This window comes from Triticum aestivum, chromosome 7D (assembly GCF_018294505.1).
Source record: "Triticum aestivum cultivar Chinese Spring chromosome 7D, IWGSC CS RefSeq v2.1, whole genome shotgun sequence".
Taxonomy (NCBI): Eukaryota; Viridiplantae; Streptophyta; class Magnoliopsida; order Poales; family Poaceae; genus Triticum; species Triticum aestivum.
The window spans coordinates 616077418-616097877 of NC_057814.1; the positions used below are offsets into that span (position 1 = coordinate 616077418).

General features: G+C 50.0%; 4 protein-coding genes across 4 annotated transcripts; all 4 read left to right on the top strand.

The window, feature by feature from the left end:
• Window positions 1-408: 408 nt before the first annotated feature.
• LOC123164914 (PX domain-containing protein EREL1) lies at window positions 409-6142 on the top strand. The gene is made up of 10 exons (XM_044582523.1): window positions 409-799; window positions 1858-1986; window positions 2419-2517; window positions 2860-2952; window positions 3036-3144; window positions 3272-3945; window positions 4138-4302; window positions 4391-4633; window positions 4883-5101; window positions 5514-6142. Exons 1-10 carry the CDS (start codon window positions 674-676, stop codon window positions 5793-5795), a joined length of 2139 nt encoding a protein of 712 aa, XP_044438458.1. The 5' UTR covers window positions 409-673; the 3' UTR covers window positions 5796-6142.
• A 3552-nt stretch (window positions 6143-9694) lies between these two features.
• Window positions 9695-12785, top strand: LOC123165704 (uncharacterized). Its single transcript, XM_044583399.1, has 5 exons — window positions 9695-10184; window positions 11169-11325; window positions 11821-12047; window positions 12149-12322; window positions 12433-12785. Exons 1-5 carry the CDS (start codon window positions 9978-9980, stop codon window positions 12517-12519), a joined length of 852 nt encoding a protein of 283 aa, XP_044439334.1. The 5' UTR covers window positions 9695-9977; the 3' UTR covers window positions 12520-12785.
• Window positions 12786-15904: 3119 nt separating this feature from the next.
• On the top strand, window positions 15905-18108 carry LOC123167454 (uncharacterized). The gene is made up of 5 exons (XM_044585294.1): window positions 15905-16247; window positions 16739-16856; window positions 17036-17223; window positions 17534-17707; window positions 17810-18108. Exons 1-5 carry the CDS (start codon window positions 16050-16052, stop codon window positions 17894-17896), a joined length of 765 nt encoding a protein of 254 aa, XP_044441229.1. The 5' UTR covers window positions 15905-16049; the 3' UTR covers window positions 17897-18108.
• Window positions 18109-18446: 338 nt separating this feature from the next.
• Window positions 18447-19993, top strand: LOC123170325 (desmethyl-deoxy-podophyllotoxin synthase-like). Its single transcript, XM_044588175.1, has one exon. The coding sequence runs from the start codon at window positions 18447-18449 to the stop codon at window positions 19977-19979; it is 1533 nt and encodes a 510-aa protein (XP_044444110.1). The 3' UTR covers window positions 19980-19993.
• Window positions 19994-20460: the final 467 nt, after the last annotated feature.

The following is a 20460-nucleotide window of genomic DNA, read 5'->3' on the forward strand; positions in this document are numbered from 1 at the left end:
CTCCGCATCCAGAGCGCGCCAAACAGCATCACCGCCGCTTGGCCTTACATAAGTGCAACACGAGATGTATATACCGGTTGGAGTTGGGGTTCTCTTCTTCCCCGATCCGTGGATATCGCTTTCTCCGTTCCGGCAAGGGCACATAACTCCAGCGCCGGCAACGCCGACGCACGCGCAATCGACATGTGCGGGGTAGGGAGGATGAAGGACTCCCGAGGAGTGGACTGTATTTTCCTTTTCTTCTAGGGTTGTGTACTGGTGTTTGATTTCGGCTCTTCTGGAAAAAGGAAAAAGGAAAAAAGAAAGTTACCTCCTTTTTTCTTTGGCGTGGCGTGTCTGACAACCACGTCCCACCTCCTCATCGCCTCCCTGTCCAACCCGCGTGGCTGGGCTGAGAAACCCAGGCTGAGCCGCACCGCACGGCACGCCCACGCCCGGCCGGCCCAGCTCCGCTCCATCCCCACTCCCACCAACGCCACGGCGAAGAAGCTGCTGGGTCTGGGAGGGTGGCGTTGACAGTTAGATTCGCCACCGCCGCGGGAGCCTCCGCCTCCGCCTCCGTCCCAGCTCCAATCTCCCTCTCGGGACCGTCGGCGCGGAGGTCTCCTCCGCCCCGCCCCCAGCTCGATCCCGCCGCCCCGCCCCGGAGGAGGGAGAGGCAGCGGGCCCGGCGATGGCGTCGGCGTCGTCGTCGTCGTCCGCGAGGAGGACGCCCCGCGGCAGCCCCCCGAAGCACCGCCACGACGGCACCTCGCCGCTGCCGCTCGGCATGGACTGGAGCCCGCCCCCCAAGCGATGGGTGAGCAGCTCCCGCGATCCCCCTCCCCCCTTCCCTGAATTCCCCGCCTCGATCCCGCCCGCGCTCTGATCCGTCCGGGGGCCGGCTCCGGGCCGGGGTCCAGTGATCCCTCTTCGCGAGCGTCAGATTCGGCGCTGACGTGTTCGATCCCGCCGCTGGATTGCTTGCGCTCTCGCGGTTGCTCTCCACCCGATCGCCCGAGGTGGGCGGCGAGCAGCGTTTCAGCTCGATTTCGTTGCGGATGTGCGGTCCGTGGCAGCAGCTAGTTAAGTCCGCCGATGTATTTAATGTTGGGGATAGGATCTATCTGCATTGGGATTTTGCGAATTAAGTGTTGCCAAGTTGCCTGCGGTTACTGATTCAGTGACTAGGGTTCGGACTTCTGAATCTCAACAACTTGGGTTTATGAATTTTACCACCCAGTTGGGCTTATGAATTTTACCAGCCAGTTGGGCTTATGAATTTTATCAGCCTGAATGGGCTGTAGCTTGGCTTACTGATCCTATATCTGATAGTTGCATTTGAGTGCATAACTAGGTCAATTCATTTCATGGTAGATGTAGGTTTGGTCCTTCTTTTATTATTCCGAGCGTGCGATTAAATTGAACTCTTAGGCCTGCCTATGTTGTGTGATGATCATGCCTGTGCCATGTTTGAATGAGAGACATCCTTGCCATGCATTTGCCAGAAATGGTCTTACACAACCAACTGAATAACGCCTTTGCACTGAAAAACACCTTGGCTAATACGCTCATTACTAGGGGTTGGGATCCTCTGCAGTAACGCACCAAGCAGTACGTCCGCTGCGTTTTTTTACTGATCCCATGCATTGGATTTGTTCCCACCCAAAAAGGAAAGAAATTAACTGCTTTGCACAACCAAGTGGATATTTTGTTTAATTGGCAAAATTTAGTAGTGCATACGCAATTAGGAAGTTGCATGAAGAGTGAATTATTTTTTAGAACAGGTTCCGTTGCAAAGATGAGGGTGTTACCGACAGAATGCTCTGAACATTATCCGAGTCTTCTTACGAGCTCATATTTATTGCCTGCACACAGGAGGGAAGAAACACCGTATGGCCACATAACCCTCAAACAGGCTGGAGTTACTGTGTGACTATACCTTCTTGGATTGCTCAAACACCTGAAGCTGGTGTAGCCTCTGACAACTTCTTGAAATCTATAGTTGTGAGTATCGTTTATCTTTTACCCTCTTGTTTTTCTCACTTATTTCAATCCAGGAGTTTAGTCAATCAATTTTGTTACATGTCTTCAGATAGTAATTGACATGTCGCTAGTATTAAAACTTTGTGCTATAACAAAATGAGCTAGGTGGGAATACAAGTGAGAAAACTTCGACAGAGCATAAAAAGACAAAAATTCTTTGGCATTTATCAAGCCTATATTGAAGTTTTACTTAAGGGCTATCTAAGTTCATATCAGTATACCATGGAGACATGGACTTAAATTTAAGAATTCCAAGTTGTAGATGATATCTTGCATGTCACGTTGTTCTATTTTTTGGCCTCATAGGCTTAGGACACAAATTTGTTTGAGGTCTTGCTTCATCTAAATGTTCCTGTTTTTCCATGACCTTTCTTTAATGCCCATAAAGGACAGTTTTACAGGATACATGTTGGTATACAATCACCAGAAGGCGTTAGCTCTAGCCATGGAGTTCTTCGAAGGTTTAGTGACTTTCTAAAGTTGTGTTCTGATGTAAGTTAATACAACTGTTGCTATGTTATTGTTTCACATGTCTTACATATTAAAGCCGTGGGAGTGCATTTTATGAGTGTGCTCTCGCTTCTCACCCACACAATGTGCATTCAGATAGTTGGTGCAGTGTCATTTGCATTCAATTGCATGCATATTTCTTGAGTATAACAATTGTATGACATATTTCCATATTTGATGTGTTCCTGATAGAAGAAAGGATGACTATGTTTGACTATGTTCACATATTTCTTGAGTATAACAATTGTATGTCATTTGCAATGCTGTAATGCAAGATTTTGTTTATATCATCACTCATCGTGTTACAATACTCCCATATTTCAGCTTAAGCGTGCGTTTCCCAGAAAAGACATCCCCCCTGCTCCACCGAAACATGCCTTCTTAAGAATAAATTCAAGCAGGTTGCTTCTAGAAGAGGTTAGCTTTACCCATTGTTAATTGCTACATTCTGTTGTGCTTTGTCTTTTGAACTTGTGGTTCTAAAAATGTTTTGGTTACAGAGAAGGAATACTTTGGAGGAGTGGATGCAAAAGCTACTTTCTGATATTGACTTATCAAGAAGTGCTCATGTTGCTGCTTTTCTTGAACTTGAAGCTGCCGCACGCTCATGTATGTGCATGGTCCATAATGAAGATTTTTATTTTATTTTTTTCTGTGTGTGCATTGATCCATGTCTTAATTGCGCATGATAAATATCATAATCGACAATTGAATTCTTCCATTTTACTGAATTCAGATTTCCAAGATTGGAATCAGCGCCCCCCTGAAGCAGGTACTTCAGTAAAAAGCAGTACAGACTCTTCTCGCCATTCTGATGATCCTGGTTCAGGTGCTCTCTCCGAGTCCAATCAAATAAATCCAGGACTTGTTCGTAGTATCAGTCTGACAGGAGTAACTGGTAACGGTGTGCTGGGAGAATCTATATTAGGTCAGCCTGACCAGCATGTTGGTAGTGGGTCAAAAAGCAAGAAACAGGGTCTTGTCTTTTCGGAACATGATGGAAGGAATGGTTCAGCAGAGTCTTCCAAGGGAGTAATTTCTGAAGAGGATTGTGATTCTAATCCTGGCCATGCCCGGAAGGATTCTTCTGAAAGTTTAGGTAGTGATTTGAGTTCTTTAAGAGGCAGTGAATTATCAACCCCAGGGGCTAGTAGTTCCCTATGGGATGGCCCTGCGGATCTCCCGAGTGGTGTGGATGGACATAGTCAAACAGAAAATCTTGCTGGTGTAGATATGCAGTTTTTGTATGATATGGATGCCCAAGTCATCCTTCCAACTGATCAAAGACAGAAGTTGAGTAGACTTTTGGTAACCATGCAAAGAAGAATAGGGACAGCCAAAACTGATATGGAGGATCTCATAGCACGCCTAAATCAGGAAGTAGCAGTCAAAGAATATCTTTCCACAAAGGTATCACTTTTTATCTGATATTTATCTTCTATGCTTTAGTGTAAATCAGGCTCTTGGTATTCCAGGATCAGGCCAAGTGTCTTTTGTTGCTTTTATGCGTTTTTCATTGGCATTCAGTGGACTTTCTTGGGCCTCGTATAGTTATTATGTGGATTCTAGGTAATTTCCTTCCACTGATGACTTCTGATGCAGGTAAAAGACTTGGAGGGTGAGTTGGAAGCTACAAAGCAAAAAGGCAGAGACACATTACATCAAGCTATCTTAGCTGAAAGAGAGAGGATTACCCAGATGCAATGGGATATGGATGAGCTTCGCAGGAAGTACTCTGAGATGGAGTCAAACCTGAAGGCGGAACAAGTCAGTTTTTTCTCTGTTCCTGTGCCTTGGCGTTTCTTAATTCATCATATTATGAGGATTCTGATTATCTTCCTCTATTTACTTACAGGATGAGAAAACTCGTGTGGAGTCAGAGAAAGCTACCGCCAGTGGTAATAGAGAAGAGTTAGCCGAAGAACTTGAAACGAAACGAAAAGAAGTTGAGAGTTTGCAACGGCAGCTTGGAGAAGTTGAGGCAAAGTCTAAAACAGATATGAAGGTTCTTGTTAAAGAAGTCAAGTCCCTTAGGAATTCTCAAAGAGAGATGAAGAAAGTGCTGAATCAGTATGTTGAGGAGAAGACTGAACTAGAGGTACTCGTAAAATTATAATCCATTCCTCCTTTGAGAATCGCAACAATAGCAATATTTAACATCGGTAGAGGCTTGCTGCCACCAGATTAACCCTGTTATGCCTGTTTACACCTTTAAACCAATTATTTATATACCAACTCATCAATGTTTCCTTAATTCAAGCTTCTGTTCACTTATAACAGTATACTAGTTGTATGTGATCAGTGTTTCTCTCTCTCTCTAATTTTTAGTTATTTTCCATTTGTTCAGAGGATTATTAATAGAGAGAAGCAGCGGTCAGCACGTGTGAAGTCATCCCGTGAAAAAATGCTTCATGAATGCCGACTGCTCCGTGAGCGTCTACAAGAATGTAGTGCTAAATTTCTTGCAGAAGAACAAGATAACTTGACTGTTGACCCATCATCTTTGCCTGATGCACTAGACCTTCTGGCGACGTCAGACAATAGAATACGCCTTCTTGTTGCTCAGGTAAATTTTCTTCTTCTGGTAGGCTGTTTTCATTTGACATGAAGCCCTGCTTTGCCAAACTCCAGCTCTAGCTTCTCGTATAGAAGCCAAAGTCGTAAATTGGAGCTCGAGTTCCAGTTGAGAACTTGGACCAATGGAGTCCTGCTTTTGTATTAGAAAGACTTTACTTACAGATCATTTTTGGTTCGGAGCTGCAGCCGTCATTGAAATAGCATTTCTTTTAACTTGAAAGTACTGTAGCTAGGCTTCCCTCGTTCCAAGTTTTGATCATGAATGTGTTACATGTCAGCTAATTAGTACAGTCTGGAACATGCGCAATCAATCTCAATATCTTAATGTACGTATGTACTTACTATCTTTCCTGCTGATTTAAAATGTGGGGAAAATCCTTGCTTTACGTTGATCTCTGTAGGCTCAGCATCTAGCACTGGATGACGAACAGGGGGGCTCTTCCGACGATGGCGAAAATTCCGATGGTAAATCCTCAATTACCATGGGCAGCGAAGACTCAAGCCTCACTGATGAAGAGACAACGAAGATGTTGTCTGACCTGCTCATCGACAACGCGCAGCTGAGGATGCACCTCAACTCCGTGATCCGCAACGCTGTAAATACCTCCGTGAAGCCGGAGAAAGAAGACGCCGACGGAGTCGTCCCGAAAAAGACGGTCCTCAACTGGCTGCTGGACAGATAGAAGCGCCGGTGTATATATATCCTTGTGAATTAGCTCCCCCCTAGTTATGCGGCCTGATGAGAGTTGATATGATGAGTATACTGCCAGAGTAACAGCAGGAGGAGTCTCACACTGTCCTGCCCCCTCTGGTCTCGGCGTCGTGGAGGCGGTACTGTCGTGGTGTTGTATTATTGCTTGTTGACGTGGAAAATCCATGGGAGGATAATATATATATTTAGATGGATATGGGGAGGGTTTTTCGGTGCTGAGTGATGATGATAGAAAGAAAATAAACAAGTTCCCCATTTTGTGCCATGCTTCTATATATGTAACTGCAGAGCTGGTGGTATACATGGTTGCTTTATCTCTGTGTAGATGTTTGAGGTGGTGAGGTGAGAACTCCGCTGCGCAGTTTCCTCCAGACCAATCTTCTTCCATTGAGCTTTGCGCTGTTTTAGCTTTGTAACCCGGGAAAGAATTGTGTTCTCTCATGGAGCATTCCGCATTCTGCCGAGCTGTTGATAAGCCGCATCTTGAATTGCTGTGACCAGTTATGAATATGTTTTCTGTTCCCTGCTAGAAGCAAAATGGTTTTACATGAAACATAACGAACTTCATGTGTGCTCTTGAAAATTTTGAAATTTTTGAAAGTCGTGCGAGAAATGAAACTCGTGGAGCATCCTGCATTCCGCCGCATCTTGAATTCTTGTGACCAGTTGTGAATATATTTTCTGCTTCATGTGAGAAATGAAAGTTTGTTTTACACGAAGCCTAATGAAATTCGCATGTGTGCCTGAAATTCATGCGATAAATGAAATGTTTCTTTCTTTTGTGAAACCTAATGATTCATGTTTGCTATTCTTCAGTCGCTTGGTGAAAAATCCCTTCAGAGCACCGAGACGGCCCGGCTGCCGGTGGAAGGGAGTCCCAGGGTTGACATTTGTTTCTCGTGATAGTCGGGGCGTCGGCAGTCAGCAGAGGAGGCGGTGCAGCTACGACGCTGGCCACAGGGTGGTGGGATTGGCTGTGGACGGTGGTGATTGGCGGGTGACGACGATGTAGGGTGGGACAGCAAACCAAACAACCTATTCAGCAAAAAAAAAAATTGTTTCTTAAGCTAACACAGCTTGAAAAATGATCTTATATTATGGTACGGAGTGAGTAGAATCTTTCATTCCCCGGTTCAAACACACGATAGTAAATAAAACAAGAATATGAAAAATGCATGGACAGCGAGTTATGTCTTGCAAATTCATACATGATTCTATAAACGGAGATGCTTCGGTTCACATGGCTGATTGTTGGAAGAAATCTGCCACTTTCGTCGTGCGACACGTGTTGTGGGCCCTAGCAACAACATCGCTTTGCCCTCCCTAATCCTTATCCTTCCTCTAGACACTCATCTCATTCGCCCCCCTTTCTCCTTCCTCCCTCCACCGCCCACTGCTTCATCCGCCGTCACCAAGCTGCAACCTCACACGCGCTACTCTACGCTGCTATAAAGAGGGAAGAACCACTGATCTCGCCCGTGGCCGCTTTGCCTCCTGCACCGGGGCAGCATGCGATGTGAAAAACGACGACTGGCGGTGGTTGCTGGAAATAAGGTATGCGGTGACCCCGCGAGTATGACGCCCGACGACCGCTACGAGGGTAGCGACCACCCAGTCCGCAGGTGCTGCCACTGGGATTCGATAGATCACAACGTCGATGATATTTGTAAAACACGCCCAATGTTGCAACACATGAGGCGAGGTGATCCGTTGATGGATTTGCAGCAGCGTCGGTGATGTCACGTTTGTGAAACAACCGATGTCGCCAGGCGGGGGAGGGTGGGTGGGTGAGGGAACGCCTAAGCCGCCGCTTGATGGACTGCAGCGTCGCTCATGTTTCAAAAAACGCCGGCCTTGTTCCAAAGGCGGTTCTACAGTGCGACGGAACCTTGAGGGTCACGGTAAAGATGAAGGGGAGGAAGACTTTCTATATGATTTTTTTGAAACCGATATTGCAGTCCGACAGAAGTATAATTTTCATATAGGATACAGATCATTTTATTTTCCGTCGGACGAGGGGGGCGAGGGGGGGGGGGGAGGGTCTTAGATTTTTTTTTCTTTGAAAATCCTTTGGAATCCAAAGGAGACCCCCGGATCCTGCTATTTTTCTTTTATTTGTTTTATTAATTGGAAGTGATCTCTGGTCGCGGCGGTGATTGAAAAATGAAGGAATCATTTTCTTTTTGAACACTATATAAACATATGAAGGAATCCTTGCTAGTGCCGAATATACTTGTGGACGCACCGCGCCGGTTGCAGCGACATACTTAGGCCAACTCCACCGCGCGACCCCATCCTGTCCGGTCCCGTCTGTTTGGGGTAAAACAGACAAACCGGACGGCCCAGCGCGCGGGAGCAAACGGACTTTTGTCCGTTTTGTGTCCGCTTTCGACCCATTCCCGGCCCAAGTTTGCGCCGCTTTTGGGGTGAAATGGACATCACGCGGACGCGCGGGCCGTCTGCGCGTGTCCTCCCCTGGCCCGCCCGTTGGTGGCACAGGGCGGGCCTTTTTCTATCCGCCCCCTCCCTCCCTCCGGCCGCACTCCCCTCCACTCTTCCCCACTCTTCCCCTCGCTGCCGCCGCCCCCGTCGCTGCCATTGCAGCCGTGCAGTTCGGACGCGCGCTCGCCCGGGCCCTTCCCCTCGGCACCGCCGAGCTACCCAACCACGACCACCTGGTTTGCGCACCCGCCGGCCGGATTTGTGGCGGATCCGGTCGGTCTGTGGGAGGCCGGGCCGCGCCATGGACTGGCCGGGCACCTCGCCGGAAGGCCCTGGCATGGCCGCAAGGCCACATGCAGGCAGTGGCTCCTCCTCTAGCCGCTCGGATCTGTACCGTCGGTGGTCCGCCGGCAGATACACGAATGGCGGTCGGCCGGTTCGGTGCTTGCCCAAAAGCTCGTCGGCGCACCGTTGCCACTCATTAAGTGCGACCACTGCCCAAGGATAGTCGTGCGCCGCGTGTCTACAACGCCGGAACATCCCGGATGGGTGTTCATCAAGTGCTTAAACGATGGGGTATGTGGTCTATTTAGCTTCGGTTTGTGCTCTAGAATTGACTAGTTGTGCTAACTTCAAATTTATTGTGTAGCATGGATGCAAGTTTTGGTATTGGGAAGAAGAGTACATCGATATATTGATAGAGCGAAATTTAGTACATGTTCGTGCACTTTTAGCTAGCATAGAGGCCGGAGATGAGACAAGTGCACTTGTTGCTAGATTAGAGGCTAGACACGAGACTAGGTGTGAGGAAGCAACATCGACTTCTGGCTTGAAGAAGAAAGGAGGATGCCAGATCGAGCCTCCTCCACAGATCAACAATGAGTGTATCGAGAAGGCCCTAACCCAACTCGAGGGAGCAGCTATGGAAGTTGGGTATCTTCTAAAATGTATTCTTGTGGTTCTTGTTTCCTTTGGTCTTGCTTTACTAGTCAAAATATGCTGATGTATTTTTCATGTACCGAAAATGAATGATGAAAAAAAATTAAAAACTTATAAAGAAAAATGTACGCGGACAGGATGCGGCCGGGATGCGTCCGCGCGCTGGGTGCACGGTCACCACATCTTAGGATAGGCCCGGATACGACCCATCGCTCTAACCAAACGGACAGAATCCGGACGGCCTTAATAATGGCGCCGCGTCATCCCATCGTCCCGCACCCAGGTTTCCTGGCTTTCTTCTTTCCACGGGCGACCGTCATCGGAGAGAGACCGACCGAAAGGCCACACGTGGGGCCCAGCCGTCAGCCGCGTGGCCGGGGAAAAAGCGCGTGCCCCGGCCAGGGTGGGGCCCGCCTGTCAGCCGCGTCCCACCGCTGGAAAAGGCAGGTGGTAATTCTCGAGGCAAGCGTACACAACAAGGGACAGCGAACGCCTCCGATAAATACGAGGGGTCAGAGGGAGGAGCTTCCTCGCCATTCCCCAGCCACCACCGAACCCATCCATCCTCCGTCCGCCGTCGCGATCCACCCGGCCCGACCGGCCCGAACCCGAAAGCCCATCCACCCACCCGGACCGGGCGACGACCGGGGCGGAGGCGGCGGCGGCGGATCGAGGGACGGACGGACGGATGGGCGGCGGCGGGCAGTAGGACGGCGGCGGGACGCGGCGGGAGGAGGACGGCGGCGCGGCGCGGCGGGGCGGCGGCACCACCATGTCTGCGGTAGTCTGCGGCAAGAGGTCCTCCTCCATCTTCGCGGACGACCTGCTGCTCCAACAGGCCTCCTCTTCCCCTCCCTCCTCCCACCACAGCAGCCCCGCGGCCAAGAGGTCCCGCTACGCGCACCACCACCACCGCCGGGACGGCCGGGACGCGCTCCTCAACCACCTCCGGGCCGCCTTCCCCGCCATGGACCCCCAGGTATTCCTTTTCCCCTCGATTTGACCTAGTTTCCGAGTCTCCGGCGCCGAAAGACGGGCCATTTCACCGGATTGATTGCGAGGCGAGGCGGGTAGGCATTCGCTGGTAGATTCGTAGGCTAGATTGCCCGGCCATTTTGGGCGGATTCCTCCGTTACTTTTAATTATGATGAATGACAAGGGACGGGGCTTTGTCCGCTGTTGCTAGATTTGAGATTTGCTATTACGGGCGGCTCGACGCCGAAAGCTAGATCCCCAAAGGTTTACGGGTGCTCATCTCCTTGCCTCATGTGGAAAGGGGATGCGTACAAGCAACCCCAATCTGAATGAATTCAGCCAGGGTCACGCAGGGGGTAAGGCATCCCGTCCCGATGCGGTCAGAAAACACAACTTGGTTCTGATGAATTCGGTCAGCGTCAACCCAGTCTGAGGGGGAGGCCGCCCTGCAATTCTGGACCAAGAGGGAAAGCATTGGTCTTTTTCAGACAAAAAAAAATTGTAATTGAGAACGCAGGACTGATATTCTAATGAGTTTAGTACTATGGCATTCCTGGGAGCTTAGAAGGGGCAGATACAGGGAAACTGGCTGCTTCTACTTCAGTTTGATACATATGTAATACGTACTCCCTCCGTCCGAAAAAGCTTGTCCCAAACTTGCCCCAAGTTAGTGCTAGATACATCCATTTGAGGCACAAGTTTTTTCGGACGGAGGGAGTACATGCTTAGGAATCCAATGATAGATAGACGTGTAGTGACTTGCATAGTGTCTGCTTGCGGGTGCAAAGGAGGACTTGCAGGGGTTTCCTGCCCCCAGGGACCCTGACATGGATACCCTCCTCTTAGAATCCTGATGGGCTCAATCTCTTCTGTACTTTATGAGCTCGATAGTTTATGGTCTTGATCGCTGTACCACTGACTAAATGCGCAGATGTTTGCTATTGTTTATGTTCATATAGCTGACTATGGTTGCTCATAATGATTTCAGCTGCTTGAGAGAGCCCTTGAAGCGTCTGGAGATGATTTGGATGATGCAATAAAGAGTCTGAAGGAGCTGCACCTGATGGAGTCAAATCAGGCTAACCTGTCGGCCACTGGTTCCGCATTTGAAAACGGGCCGACTGCAGTTCAGCCGTCTGTTGAAGGTTCATTTTCCACTAAAAGCTATTTCATTTCTACGGCACATAGTAGTAATGCATATTATCGTGCTTCCTCATGCATTTGCCCCAGTTGAAACCAAACAGTGCAGTAATGTTATGTTCGTATTTTATATATCTAGAAACCCTGCAGGTTGCACTTGCTTATGTTTTATTGTTATCTACAAGGTCATGTGGTGTCAATTCAAAACAGATAACATGTGTGGATCCATTTGTGTCATATAAACTTATGGAGTATGCATGTCACTATGTGATTCTCTACCCGTAGATTCAGATCGCCACACCCTCGGCCACTCTTATATGCTTTGCATTGATTTAGAATAACAATTCACATCTGTCTATCCAGTAGCACCAAGCACTATTTCTTGCATTATTACATACCACATGACTGACTGACTTATTTTCTACCACATCTTGCTAATTTCATAAACTTCGAATCATATTGACAAGAGCAACGAATTTTCCTTTGTTGGCACTTGGCAGGCATTGTTACCAGCGGCGGTGTGGACACAGCTACTGAACACCAACCTCCTGCAGATGGCCAACAGCCAGGTAATAGTGGCCCTGAATGGGTTGATCTTTTTGTGAGGGAGATGTCAAATGCTTCTGACATGGATGACGCGCGGGCCCGTGCGTCAAGAGCTCTTGAAGCCTTGACGAAGTCCATCCTGGAGGGTGCAGGAGCTGAAGCAGCGCAGAGCTTGCATCAGGTACCCACCAAATATGTCTGAGGAATAAATAGCCTTCAGATTATAAGGAGGGAATTGCAATGCCTGACAAGATCCTGTTTTTTTCTTTCTTGGCAAAACAGGAAAACATGATGCTCAAGGAGCAGATGACGGCCGTCCTGTCGCAGAACGCGGTCCTGAAGCGCGCGGTGGCGATCCAGCACGAGCGGCAGAAGGAGTTCGACGAGCGGAGCCACGAGGTGCAGGGCCTGAAGCAGCTCGTCCTGCAGTACCAGGAGCAGCTGAGGACTCTCGAGGTGACGGTCGACCCCTCCCTCCTCGCCCCTAGGCCCTTCCTTTCGGCAAATTCACACATCCTTTTCTGTTTGATGATATATGAACTGAAGAATCTACTTTTGTGTCGCAGATCAACAACTACGCGCTGCAGATGCATCTGAAGCAGGCCCAGCAGAGCAGCTCCATGCCCGGGCGCTACAACCCGGACGTCTTCTAATTTGGCCTCAGGGCGATGATGATGAGCCCTGGCCCTTGGGGATTGAGAGTTGAGACTAGTGGTGCCCTGCCGTATGATGATGATGAAGATGACTAGAAAATGTTGTTGTCTGGGATAGTTGGGTGGATGTTGGTTTGCTGACCACCCCGTTGGCCGTGGGATGGGGCGCAAGGCTCCCATGATAGATCATGTGTTGGTTCAAACGTGTCGCGTTTAAACGATTTTTCGTATTTGATATATACACAAAACAATCCCGATTCTTTGCATGATTGTCATTCAGTCTGAAACTTGCCTATTTTCCTTTAGAGCAACTCTCTTGGTAGATCCTAAGAAACCCTTAGAACTCTCATGTTGGGAGTTGGAGCATCTCTAGCAGATCCCTCAAAACTGATGAACTTCACCCGCTTGACTCCGAAACCAATGCCCCTCTGATATCATTTCCAAAGCCGCTTTTCTTTCTTTTGGCTTGTGAAGTTTCACTGTGTCCAATAGCCGCCCTGCCCGCCGCGCCGAACCATTCCCACCTCTTCTTTAAGCTCCTCCTTGCCGTCGCGCGGCCATTGCCCTATTTTGCCTCTCGCTCAGGTGTCCTCTAAGCCATCGGCTTCGCCCGTAGCCTTCTTTGTTCTGCCTGAGTACAAGCTGTGTTTTGCACAATTATACATCATCGGAAGCGCCGATGTGTGGTTGAGGTGCATAGGTCTTTTAAGAAGCAACTCACTAGTCATGGGAAGAGCCGATGTTGCAACAACAACATTCAGTAACAACAACATTTAGTGCAGGTAAAGTTCTGTTTTAACAAAAATTCAGAGTGTTGCACCTTCCTGGTCATGACATTGTGTTAGGATGTGACTGGATGACTAAACACAACCCGGTGTATGTCTTTGGTTTATGATCCAAGACTGTTAACTGTTCTTTAGAATTGCACTACTCTTGTAACTATCCCTACTTCTGATACACTCTCTCCAGCAACTGAAATAGAGGCCCTGTTCGGAACTTCCCCGCTCCGCGGAGTTGGGGAGCTGCGTTTTGGCAGCTCCATCAAATTAAGCTAAAGTATGGTCCGCTCCGGGAGCGGAGTTAAAGGAGCCGAGAGGAACCAAACAGTCCCAGAATCTTAAACAAGTTATTGGTTAGTGGAGCTCCAGCTTATGCACTGCAACTAGTACAGGATACAACTGTCTGTGCTCCTTTGACACATACCACACTAGGTTGAAATAGAAAAACTTTAGCAACAATTCCCTAAAGTTTCCAAAGAACCTGAAGGACCACCTCCAGTTAGAGACTGTGACCATGAGATCCCTCTGAAATCTGGCACTGTCCCTCCCCCCCAACACCAGACCATATAGAGTACCTCATATGAAGAGAAATGAAGTGAAAGAAAAACAAGTGTATCAACTACTGAAATCCAGAATTATAACAGCTAGTCAGAGTCCATATGGCTGTCCAGCAATTTTAGTCAGAAAAAGATGGCTCTTGGAGGCTCTGCATTGATTACAGAGAACTTATAGTGCAACCACCATTAAGAACAAGTTACATATTCCTGTGCTTGAGGACTTGTTAGATGAATTACATGCATGGATGAACTGCTCCATGACTAGGCGGCCTTCCTTCTCCGCTTTGCTCGTCCTCACATCGGGAGCTCCCGAGGAACTCCGCCTCCTTGACGCTCTGACAATTAGGGAAGTTGAGCTCAGACCTCGACTGGCGGAACTTCCAAGCCACCAGATCGTACGCGCGGCCAGCGAGCTCCGGTCTGTCGTACGTCCCGAGCCATGTCCACCGCCCGTCACACAAGATTTCGGTGGCGTAGTGGCCGGGCTGCCGTAGACCGCGCGGGCCCATGGATGGCCGCCGCATCGAAAACCGCCCCAGGGAGGGCTCGGAGACAGCATTGTCCTGCGCGGGGACGGGATATATCAACTAAAAGGCGGACTGATGTTTAAATACCCAGTGCACAGCAGTGATGTGGCACCTCCCTCACAAACCGGACAGTCACGCGGGAAGGTTCATGAGGTAGTGTGGGAGTCTCTCCACATCGAGCAGACGGGAGGGAGTCATGTGACCGCATGCGCTCCAACCTGGTCTGGCATGTCCATATGACCTGCCGTGACACAAGACAACGCTACTGTATCGGCTGCCCCAAATTTGTTCTAACACCATCGCCACTATGTTTTTTGGCCAAATGCCTAAAAAACGGTTTTTTAGGTACTAGCCATATTTTGTACTTCCACCGTCCGAAAAAGCTTGTCCCAAGTTTGTCTCTCAAATGGATGTATCTAGTACTAACTTGGTGCTAGATACTTCCATTTGAGGGACAACCTTTTTCGGACGGAGGGAGTATTATTTGTTTGAGATGCTGTACTATCGTGCACGAGTCTAAGACACGTAACGAGCCCCGCCTGACACGCGACTAAACGGGCCATGTTTAGTAGTGGGTAGATAGGCACGACAGGCATCGGGGTCGTAATTTTCTTACCCTTTTGTATTTTTTCTTGTTCTTTTGTATTTTTCTTATCCTTTTGTAATGGACGCCAATATCTGGCGATCAATCGCTGGGAAGGAGGGGTGGATTGAACAAATCGAGCTCCAGCGAACGAACCACCCCAGGGGGAGGGACAGGGCGACCCCATTGGCCAAAGGCCCAGTTTACTACTTCATAAAAAAATGCCATCCTACTTTTTTTAAAAAATGTCATGTTTATTTAATAAAATGCCATGAAAATATTGTTACGTGTCTTAATATAAAAACTATCAGCTCTTAATAAAACGCCATCTCTTAATTAAAAAAGCCATATTGTAATAAAGAAAAATGCCATTAATAAAATGTCATCTATTAATAATAAAAATGCTATCTCTTGATAAACAAAAAATGCCATTCCTTAAATTAAAATGACATCTCTTAATAATAAAAATGCCATCTCCTAATATAAGAAAAGACCGTTCGCTGGATTTTACCCTTACAGCAAGCCAGTTACAAATTTGATGTGGCGCTGGCCCCGTACTGAGATCCGTGCAATGGTGGGGAGGGGGGTCGCCGTGAAATCCTTCCTAGCTTATGGTCGCAAGGTAACGTTTCCGTTATTAGAGTAAGCTTTGTACTCTTTTTTTCTTTTCAGGGGTGGAAGGTTTTAACGGTGCAAATTATCCCACATGACACTTTGCCTCATTTTTAGTTTTCTCCTTGCATTTTTTTTTCAGATTCTTCTGGATTTCTTGAAGTAACTAGACAAAAAAGTCTAGGGCCGATAAGTGCCACACGGGCCCGGGCCAGGGCTCGCTTATAAACGGGCCACCGCATGCCCGGGCCGGCCCGTTGGGCGCCTTTGGTTTCTTCTCCCAACGGCCGTTCCGCCGCCACCGCCCGCCTGAGTATAAACAATCATCCCACCCCCGCCCCGCCCGCATCCACCGGCCACACAGCTCGCCTCGCCGCACCGCAAACCATCCAGCGCAGGGACACCTGACAGAGGAGCGCGCGGCAAGCTCGTCTTCATCCAAGCCCCGGCCCCTTTCTCGCCGGGCGCGGCCATGGCGGCGGAGGTCGAGGGCACCCGGAAGCGCGGGGCGGCGGCCTTCCTGGACGACCCCTTCGAGGTGCTGCTGCAGGCGAAGCGGGGCCGGCGCTCGCCGTCCGCCGCCGCCGCCGCGGTCGCCGACCTCGGGATCGGCATGGAGTTCGACCCCGTCGTGGCGCTCCAGGAAATCTTCCCCGGCGCCGAGCCGCAGGCACCCCCCGCCCCCGCCGCCGCCGCCGCGCCGCGCCTCTTTCTTTCGCTTCTTGTTCTTTCGGCTGATTGATAGGTCGCGCGCAGGCGTGTAGAGCCCGCCGATTCAGTTCATCACAAGAACCAATTGAGCCTGGTTACAACGCAAGAAAGATAGTGCCTTGAATCTTGATACGAATTTGTTCTAGGAAAGTGGGAGGGCAGGGGCCCTTGATTTTCTTTTGCCGAGTCATATCCTCTTTCAGGAATCAGACTGGACTTGAGTTCAGAGATTGATGAAATTGAATTCTCACACATGATGGCTAAATTTAGGATTCAGAAATAAAATGTCTGAACTCATAAATATCTCAGAACAAATAGCATAAATTCTTCCATGGTTTTCTGAAATCCTGAAACAGCTTTGGTTTATGTCACAACAGTGGACTTGAGAACCCCGATTTGCACCGTGTTGCTCTGTGCACGTCTAATGGGTAATTTTGGGGATTTTGTTAGCTTCTGCGAGGCTATCTCGAAGCATCGGGAAATGTCTTGGACGCTGCCATCAGAAGCTTCAGGGATTATTTGGCATCGGATTCAGCAACGACCAATGCCGGTACCTCCACATCTGGAGGTATGGCTGACATGACTGAAAAATAAGCCTGACTGCTTGTTCCTCTTGTTATCTGATAATAATGTCCGGAGATGCATAACTTGTGTAGACCAACAATAATCTTGCAACACGCAGTTGCTCAAAAGAACAAATCGTACAATGTGCATCTTGACTGACACTAGAATGATTGTGAATTGCAGTGGCATCTGATGCGCCGGTGATGAATGCTCCAGCCAACAGCACTGAATGGGCGGACCTAATTGTCAAGGAGATGTCGTCCGCTTCGGATCTGAACGACGCCAGGAATCGAGCCTTCAGGATACTTGAAATGTTCGGCAAATCTACCGCAAACTGCAGTACTCCTAATGAAGCGCAGAAAATGCGCGAGGTAACTAATGCATCCGCAGTTGCTTGATACCCTCCGTTCAAAAGCATTACATATCATAATCGTCCAAGTTCAGACATTGACAGTAGAATAGTTAGAAAATCACAACACGAGGCACAAATCTAATGATACCAAATTTGTGCCCCATAAAGTATATGTTATTGGATTAACTTAGAAAATCGAAACACGCTTTATATTTCTGGAAAGGGGTTAGCTGATACTGCTAAATTGTCGGCTACTTCTGAGATGTGTTTCTGGAAATTTCGATGTGCTCACCTGTGTGGCTTTTTATGCTTTTGCACCATCCATCCAGGAGAACAAGATACTGAAGCAGATGCTGGGAGGCCTGCTTCAGCAGTCCAGCATCCTGAAGCGAGCCGTCGTCATCCAGCACAACCGGCTCAACGACTACAAGAACATGGTGCAGGAGCGGTCCCAGTTCAATGAGACCGTCGCCAAGTACCAGCAGCGGATCAAGGAGCTGCAGGTCTGTGAAACTCGTCGAAAATGTATCGCCTTAATCTGCGTTTCATCTCCTTTCTCCACGGCTTTGCTTGCTCATCAGCTCTTGTGTTGCCTTTGGTTGCAGGGGATGAACGATTTGCTGTCGTTCCATCTCAGGAGGGCGAATCAACAGAGTAGCATATCTGGGCGCCGCAACCCCGACGTCTTCTAGGCGGCCACCGCATCTGCGCTGAAGGTTATGTGGTGATTCGGACGCGAGATCCTGAAGCTGCGATTGTCGAAGGGATCATATATACAAGAAAACATCTTTGTATAGTTTTTGCTTGACACAATATGTATACATGTTTTGCGCGATCTTTTTGAATTCGTGTCGGTATTATGGAGGATCATGTGTGAATATGATGGTGATCACTGGGTATTATGTCTGGCAACACCACTGGTTGACTCTAGATGAGATGCAACAAGTGATTAGCTTTTACTACTAACAAATAAGACGCTGATTGATCAGGCCTACTAAACTACTCTAAGTGACGATGATTTAGACAGCTACAATGAAAAGCAGTCCATTTTGGGAGTAACAATGGCAACAATAGCTAGCTCAAATGGGAGCAACAATGTATATATCTGTTTTGGAATGGAGCTAGCAAGCATCTGCTGGCTGCTCAAATGGCATCCATCACCTGTCCGTTTATGGAGCAACAATGGCAACAATGGCTAGCTCCTAGATATAAGCTCCATCCGACGGTCTCAACTCCCAAGCCATGGCGGCGAACCACGAGAAGCATGGCCTGCTCTTGGCCGCCGCCATCCTGCTGCTCCTTCTTTTCCTCCTAGCCAAGCTCAGGCGGCGTCGCAAGAAGTATGGTGGCGTGCCGCTGAACCCGCCTCCGGGGCCATGGCAGCTGCCGGTGATCGGCAGCATGCACCACCTCGTGGGCGCGCTCCCGCACCGCGCCATGCGCGACCTCGCCCTCCGGCACGGCCCTCTCATGCTGCTCCGCATGGGCGAGCTCCCCGTCGTCGTGGCCTCGTCAGCGGCCGCGGCGAGGGACGTCCTCAAGACCCACGACGCCGCCTTCGCCACGCGTCCGAGAACGAACACCATCGCCACGCTCGACGGAGACGGCCTCGGCTTCGCTCTCGCGCCGTACGGCGACCACTGGCGCCGCGTCCGCAAGCTCTGCGTCACGGAGCTGCTCGGCGCGCCGCGGGTCCGGTCGTTCCAGGGGACACGCGAGGCTGAGGCGGCCGCCCTCGTCGCGTCCGTGGCCGCCGCGGCGGCGTCCGGGGACGTCGTGAACGTCAGCTCCCTCGTCAGCACGTACGTCGTCGACGCCGCGGTGCGCGTCATTGTTGGCGACCGGATCGCGGGCCGCGACGCCTTCCTGGCGTGCCTGGAGGAGGGCCTCAGGTTGTCCTCCGGGTTCAGCCTCGCCGACCTGTTCCCGTCGTCGCGCCTCGCGCGCGCGCTCAGCAGGAGGTCGCGCCAGGTGGAGGCGGCAGCCCAGGAGATGTCCAGGGTCATGGACGGCGTCATCGAGGAGAAACGCGCGAGGAAGGCGGCCGGCAATGGCATGGGCAGGGAGGAAGAGCAGGACATCCTGGACGTGCTTCTGGACGGCGGCGGTACCGCGCCTCTCGACATCGGGACCATCCGTGCCGTGGTGAGGGATCTCTTCGGAGCCGGGAGCGAGTCCTCGGCGTCGACGCTGCAGTGGGCCATGGCGGAGCTGATGCGGAGGCCGGCGGCGCTCCGGAGGGCGCAGGCGGAGGTGCGGGGCGCGCTCGCCGGGCAGAGCCGCGTCCGGGAGGAGGCCCTGCAGGAGCTGCCGTACCTGCGGCTGGTGATCAAGGAGACGCTCCGGCTGCACGCCACGGTGCCGCTGATGCTGCCGCGGGAGAGCCGCGAGGCCACCCGCGTCCTCGGGTACGACGTGCCGCAGGGCACCATGGTGCTGGTCAACGCTTGGGCCATCGGCCGGGACGCGGCGACCTTTGGCGCGGACGCTGAGGAGTTCCGGCCGGAGAGGTTCGAGGAGGGGACCGCGGCGGCGCTGGACTTCAGGGGGACAGACTTCGAGCTCCTGCCGTTCGGCGCGGGGCGGAGGATGTGCCCCGGGATCACGTTCGGGCTCGCCGTCATGGAGCTCGCGCTGGCGAGCCTCCTCTTCCATTTCGACTGGGAGCTCCCCGGCGGCACGGTGGAACTGGACATGGCGGAGACGTTCGGGGTCACGGCGAAGATGAAGAACGACCTGTGGCTGCATGCTGCCGTCGTCGTGCCACCTCTGTAAATAAATTTGTACGCGGAGATCGATCAACGATCGTCTAGCTTGCGTCTCTGCAAATTTGTCTCAAAATTACATGCTTGTGGTAAAATATTTAAATTTTGCATCTTGAATAAAGCAAGGTGGGTGGTTTCTCCAATTTTTTGATCTGTTCACCCATATTGTTGTTTTTGATTCGTTGAGATTTTTTATTATCCGAGATGATACTAAATTTTTATGCAAATAACTTTTTTTTCTACAATATGTCTTCTTTTTGCTTGAGAATCTCACAAAGCTTTATTACAGTGTCACGATGTTTACAGGGATAAAAACAAGATCACCGGGTTGGTCCAACCCTAAAGCTAAGGCATACCTTGCGAGATTATGAGTCTCCACATTTGAGATATTGAACTCATGGCTATCTAAACAAGTAATAAAACTACTAGCCCTCGCTATAATTTCATGTGTAACAGCACCGCAGCATTGCTCCAGTGCCTTTCTTGATCGC

Bases quoted from the DNA above. Each gene is read 5' to 3' on its own strand.
- LOC123164914 (XM_044582523.1), top strand. From the start codon at position 674: ATGGCGTCGGCGTCGTCGTCGTCGTCCGCGAGGAGGACGCCCCGCGGC. The intron at 800-1,857 runs GTGAGCAGCTCC...GCCTGCACACAG, and splicing joins GCCCGCCCCCCAAGCGATGG to GAGGGAAGAAACACCGTATG. The intron at 4,634-4,882 runs GTACTCGTAAAA...CCATTTGTTCAG, and splicing joins AGGAGAAGACTGAACTAGAG to AGGATTATTAATAGAGAGAA.
- LOC123165704 (XM_044583399.1), top strand. From the start codon at position 9,978: ATGTCTGCGGTAGTCTGCGGCAAGAGGTCCTCCTCCATCTTCGCGGAC. The intron at 10,185-11,168 runs GTATTCCTTTTC...TAATGATTTCAG, and splicing joins TCCCCGCCATGGACCCCCAG to CTGCTTGAGAGAGCCCTTGA. The intron at 12,323-12,432 runs GTGACGGTCGAC...TTTGTGTCGCAG, and splicing joins AGCAGCTGAGGACTCTCGAG to ATCAACAACTACGCGCTGCA.
- LOC123167454 (XM_044585294.1), top strand. From the start codon at position 16,050: ATGGCGGCGGAGGTCGAGGGCACCCGGAAGCGCGGGGCGGCGGCCTTC. The intron at 17,224-17,533 runs GTAACTAATGCA...CCATCCATCCAG, and splicing joins AAGCGCAGAAAATGCGCGAG to GAGAACAAGATACTGAAGCA. The intron at 17,708-17,809 runs GTCTGTGAAACT...CTTTGGTTGCAG, and splicing joins AGCGGATCAAGGAGCTGCAG to GGGATGAACGATTTGCTGTC.
- LOC123170325 (XM_044588175.1), top strand. From the start codon at position 18,447: ATGGCGGCGAACCACGAGAAGCATGGCCTGCTCTTGGCCGCCGCCATC.